Consider the following 5,672-nt stretch of genomic DNA (forward strand, 5'->3'; position numbering starts at 1 on the left):
AATTTTTCTTCAATGCCGTAATATCTAACACATTTCATTTATTTCACACTTGGTTCAACAGTTTCCACAGAATTCTTTCAGACAAACCAACCACACTTTCTCTCGGTATAGCACTGCAACTATGCCTGAAAAGGAGCAGGAAGAAGAAAATATTCTTTTTAAACCCTGCCCCCTATCTGCAATCCAATTTATATTACAAGTGGGCACCAAAAATCAAGGAACAAACTAACATTTATCTCCGGTTCTAACGCAAACCAAACAACAAATTTACAATCAGCAATATACCACTTCACATAGTAACAAGGAGAAAAGATAAGTAAATAGAATAAAATGAGGCAAAAAATAACGGATCCTTTTTCAATTAACTCCAATTTCGTTCATATTCTTCATATTGAGTTATCGTTTTAGACATGTAACACTTTTTAAAACAATGTAAATTTATACATATTAAAACCTTGTTTTAATATCTCATTAATTTCCAGTATCACTCTCCTATTAGACAGCATTTAACATTATTAGGAACCATCCTCAAGTGATACCAGACAGAGTTGGAATTCTTGGTATTTCCCTGGGCTCCATGGTGGCCTTCAACTTAACAGCCTACAGCACCATTATTAAGGTAAACGTGGTGGGTAAGATTTCCTTCCTTTTTGATGCAGTGATATTGTGGATTGACAGTGATGAAACTGTCAGTCTCTCGTAACAGTTTGGTGTCCTGTGGATTTGGTGGCTGTCAGGCGTGAGGGCCCCGGTGGTCTGATCGCCACTTGAAAAGTCTGGCTGTAGGTACTTAGGATGTGGCTTCTCTGTTAGGAAAGGAGCCTGAACTTCTTAACCACCAGAAAAGTCAGAAATGAGACCGTCTTTAGCATCCTGAAGAGGGTCTCGACTCTTTCACTATGGAGTTGCCCTTGGTGAGAGGCAGCATGCAGGTGTGGGTATACTATTTTCTACTCGGTTTAGTGGGTCCTGACTGCTGTTTGCACCTAATAACAATTTTTCTTAGACTGGTGGATAAGGTGCTGGAATGTGCTCCATCTTGGCACTCCATTGTCCTACTGGGTGAATTTGGCACTTATGTGGGCAGATGAGGTGTAAAGTGACGATGCTTGATGGACCTGGCCTGCCCAAACATACAGGGAGTGCAGAATTATTAGGCAAATGAGTATTTTGTCCACATCATCCTCTTCATGCATGTTGTCTTACTCCAAGCTGTATAGGCTTGAAAGCCTACTACCAATTAAGCATATTAAGTGATGTGCATCTCTGTAATGAGAAGGGGTGTGGTCTAATAACATCAACACCCTATATCAGGTGTGCATAATTATTAGGCAACGTCCTTTCCTTTGGCAAAATGGGTCAAAAGAAGGACTTGACAGGCTCAGAAAAGTCAAAAATAGTGAGATATCTTGCAGAGGGATGCAGCAGTCTCAAAATTGCAAAGCTTCTGAAGCGTGATCATCGAACAATCAAGCGTTTCATTCAAAATAGTCAATAGGGTCGCAAGAAGCGTGTGGAAAAACCAAGGCGCAAAATAACTGCCCATGAACTGAGAAAAGTCAAGCGTGCAGCTGCCAAGATGCCACTTGCCACCAGTTTGGCCATATTTCAGAGCTGCAACATCACTGGAGTGCCCAAAAGCACAAGGTGTGCAATACTCAGAGACATGGCCAAGGTAAGAAAGGCTGAAAGACGACCACCACTGAACAAGACACACAAGCTGAAACGTCAAGACTGGGCCAAGAAATATCTCAAGACTGGTTTTTCTAAGGTTTTATGGACTGATGAAATGAGTGAGTCTTGATGGGCCAGATGGATGGGCCCGTGGCTGGATTGGTAAAGGGCAGAGAGCTCCAGTCCGACTCAGACGCCAGCAAGGTGGAGGTGGAGTACTGGTTTGGGCTGGTATCATCAAAGATGAGCTTGTGGGGCCTTTTCGGGTTGAGGATGGAGTCAAGCTCAACTCCCAGTCCTACTGCCAGTTTCTGGAAGACACCTTCTTCAAGCAGTGGTACAGGAAGAAGTCTGCATCATTCAAGAAAAACATGATTTCCATGCAGGACAATGCTCCATCACACGCGTCCAAGTACTCCACAGCGTGGCTGGCAAGAAAGGGTATAAAAGAAGAAAAACTAATGACATGGCCACCTTGTTCACCTGATCTGAACCCCATTGAGAACCTGTGGTCCATCATCAAATGTGAGATTTACAAGGAGGGAAAACAGTACACCTCTCTGAACAGTGTCTGGGAGGCTGTGGTTGCTGCTGCACGCAATGTTGATGGTGAACAGATCAAAACACTGACAGAATCCATGGATGACAGGCTTTTGAGTGTCCTTGCAAAGAAAGGTGGCTATATTGGTCGCTGATTTGTTTTTGTTTTGTTTTTGAATGTCAGAAATGTATATTTGTGAATGTGGAGATGTTAAGTAATAGTCACCTGCACACACAAATATCCCCCTAAAATAGCTAAAACTAAAAACAAACGAAAAACTACTTCCAAAAACATTCAGCTTTGATATTAATGAGTTTTTTGGGTTCATTGAGAACATGGTTGTTGTTCAATAATAAAATTATTCCTCAAAAATACAACTTGCCTAATAATTCTGCGCTCCCTGTATATTGAATGTGTGTTGCAAGCATGTAGCTAAGGCCCTAGTCTTCAAGATCTTGAATTTCTACCTCTGATAGAACTTAAACAACATCCAGAGGGAGGCTGGGGATACAGAGTCTGAGAGAGTCTGAGTGGACCATGTTCCATTTATTGTCACTGCCAAGATATTTGTACAGAGTTTTGCCCATAAAATCATTGGCACCAGTCATAGTGGTTTCCTCAGAACCAGATTTACACCAGAGAGGAAGGAATCCATTGAGCTGGAGAACGAGTATGTGGTGGAATTAAGGCATGACGGAACCACAGATCCGTGTTTTGAGCCATGTTTATTTTTACATTTGTCCCACCACCACAACAACCCTCTCAATCCTGCTTCCCCGTGATTTAACACCGCAGGCGTGATCTGCAGGTGCGTCCACAAGGCACCACAGACCACGCCCCACCACACACCCCATCGCCCATCGCTCGACTGAGGCCAGGGAGCCATCCAGCTGAACCTACCTACTTCCCCCGCTCCACCGGCCTCAACCCAACGACAGGGCAGTGTCTTTTGCTGAGGCCGCCCAAGTCTCCTGCGGTGATGGCAATGCTGGTCCGGAGGCCGGCCACACTTATAGCAGCAACGCTGGCCCGGCGGTCAGCCACCTGGCGAACTGGCATGACCGTGCAGGCACAGCCGTGAGCACCTGCTCCCTGCCGGCTGGACCGGCATCAGCCCGTGTCTCGCTCTCGGCCCCAGGTCGTGCAGGTCCCCCTAACACGGGGACCTCCGTCTCCCCGCGCAGTTCCTCCATCGTCTCTGGCTGGAGCAGCTGCTCCACTGCTCCGCGCAAGGTGGTGCCCAGGGGCATCTTTTCAGGTGGCGCTCGGTCTGTTCCCACAGCTCTTCCTGCTGGTGACACACCTCCACCGCCTGCTCCCGCTGGATAGCCGCCGTGCCAGCGATCATCTGGGACAGCTCCTCCCTTCCCTGGCTCTGTTGTGGGCCTGTCATGCCGCATCCTGGGTTTCGGCACCAGTGTGGTGGGGTTAAGGCACGACAGGACCACAGATCCGTGTTTTGAGCCATCTTTATTTTTACATCCATCCGCATGGACCACAGACCACGCACCACCACAGAGTGCTATCGAGCTTGGATATCTTCCAGAACTCTTGCTGCAGCTAACAGGTGCTGGCAGGCCAAGCAGAGTGCAGCCCTAGAAGCCATGGAGGAAAACTTTCAACTGGTCTTGAAGCAGTTCCAGAAAACCATCAGGTGTCTCAAGTAGGGGAAGCAATGCTGTACTCACTCTGTGTACAGTATGCATGAGACCCAGTCCGGGAGTCGAAGGAGTATTTCAACAGTCATCTCAATCACACCTACTCGCCTTCTTTAGAGAAAACAGAGGCGGATAATGAGGGGGACGACTCGCTCACAACTCGTGGAGAGGTCAACCTGGGGTGGACCAGCTCTTTATCCTCTTAAAGACATTTGAGGGTCTGTGGGAGTTTGCGCAACCAGTCTGCATGTTTCGTAGACTTAGAGAGGATATGCCCTGGGATGTCCTGAGGAGGTTGGGATCTCTGTCTGATTGTTGCAGGCTGTTCAGTCCTTGCCCAACTGTAATGAGAGCTTGGTGTTTTTTTTTTCCAACAATAAGTTGGACTCACTCAGAGTTTGACCTGAAGTCAGTCAGGTCTGCCTTTTATCACAAATTCTGGTCTCAATTTATGGGACAGAAATTCTAGGTGGAACCAAGTGGCAGGCATACTCCCTTTTAGTGGTGTCAGGATCACATCTGGTTTTTGCAGGTGACGTGGTTCTTCTGGCTTCATCACCTGATGACCTCCAGCTTGCACTGGGACCGTTCACAGCTGTGTTCCCAGTTGGAAAAGAGTGGAAAAGTTTTTGGTTGAAGTGCAGCTTAGTATTTTCCATTAATGTGTCTATATGGGTTCTGCTAACTTTGTGCAATTGAGAAAAAAAGATGTACATTTACATTTTTCAGTATGACAAAAATAAGCACATAAAAGAGACCTTCAATGCAGATGGTCAAAATGGCAATTCCAGGAGGTTTAAACATTCCATGTTTTGTTGAAAACTAAGTTGGAAGCTGGTCTTTGGGTCTTTTAATTCAATGTGCAACATCAAATGTTTTGATTTATCATTGTGTTCCAGCCTCGCTGCATTGTTTGCATCAGCAGCAATCACTATCACCCACCTGGGACCACCCTGAAGGCCGGGTTTAAAATACTAAGCAAGTACGTACTGTTGACTGTTTGTCATGAAAATTTAATGATAATACAAATTATTGTTACTAATATGTATCATAGGCATTTTCACAAGGCACATTTCGATGAGAACAACTATATGAGCTGGAGAAGTTTTGCTCTGGATCTTATCGCTGACCCCTCAAACAACGTGGAAGTGAGTGCTGTATTATACTGCATTATACTATCAGTAGACCTAATGACCTCTCCACGCCTGAGTTGGACCTCTTAGTTCCTGTGGGATTTTTAAATCTGCTTTGTTGACAGGTGGGGAGAATTAACTGCCCGATGCTGCTGGTTAATGGCTGTGACGATCAGAACTGGCCTACAGTGGAGACAGCGGAGGAGGTTAGTGATGCTCTAAGACACGGGTCTCAAACCCGTGGCCTGGGGTCCACTTATGGCCCACGTCATCCCTGCTTGCAGGCCGTATATTGACATGAAGAAATATAATGCAATTTGGCCTTTGAAGTTACTTTTTTTCTTTTGTTAGGGAGAATTTGTTTTTTGTTGAAAGCAATATTAAAAAAGGTTCTTTAAAAAGCAAAACATTATTTAATATAAAGGCAATATGAGCAGAGAGCCCAAACATGTTGAGGGACTGGCTGTGTTAGTTCAGTGAGAGAGTTATTTGTAAAGAAAACTATTTTCACTAGTAGTCCAAAACTAATGCATACACTTATTTCTGCATTTTAATTTTGTTAAATACAAACAAAATTATAGCAGAAGTGCTGCCACGTGTCTGGTCATTAAGAGAGAGAGTATCAGTTTGTTTATTTGGTAGTTTAATGAAAGTTAGTTAAGAGTG

The 5,672-nt window shown here is 44.9% G+C and overlaps 1 protein-coding gene across 1 annotated transcript in view; it reads left to right on the top strand.

Moving 5' to 3' along the window:
- LOC102192919 (acyl-coenzyme A thioesterase 1-like) overlaps positions 1-5,302 on the top strand; it is an 11,991-nt gene extending 6,689 nt beyond the window's left edge. Inside the window, exons 6-9 of the mRNA XM_005742337.1 lie at positions 500-619; positions 4,773-4,855; positions 4,928-5,021; positions 5,132-5,302. Coding sequence (XP_005742394.1) covers positions 500-619; positions 4,773-4,855; positions 4,928-5,021; positions 5,132-5,302 — 468 coding nt within the window. The remainder of the gene's footprint in view (positions 1-499; positions 620-4,772; positions 4,856-4,927; positions 5,022-5,131) is intronic.
- The last annotated feature ends 370 nt before the right edge of the window (positions 5,303-5,672 follow it).

The sequence above is a fragment of the Pundamilia nyererei genome, unplaced genomic scaffold, assembly GCF_000239375.1.
Source record: "Pundamilia nyererei isolate P.nyererei 1_Seehausen unplaced genomic scaffold, PunNye1.0 scaffold00119, whole genome shotgun sequence".
NCBI classification, from domain to species: Eukaryota; Metazoa; Chordata; class Actinopteri; order Cichliformes; family Cichlidae; genus Pundamilia; species Pundamilia nyererei.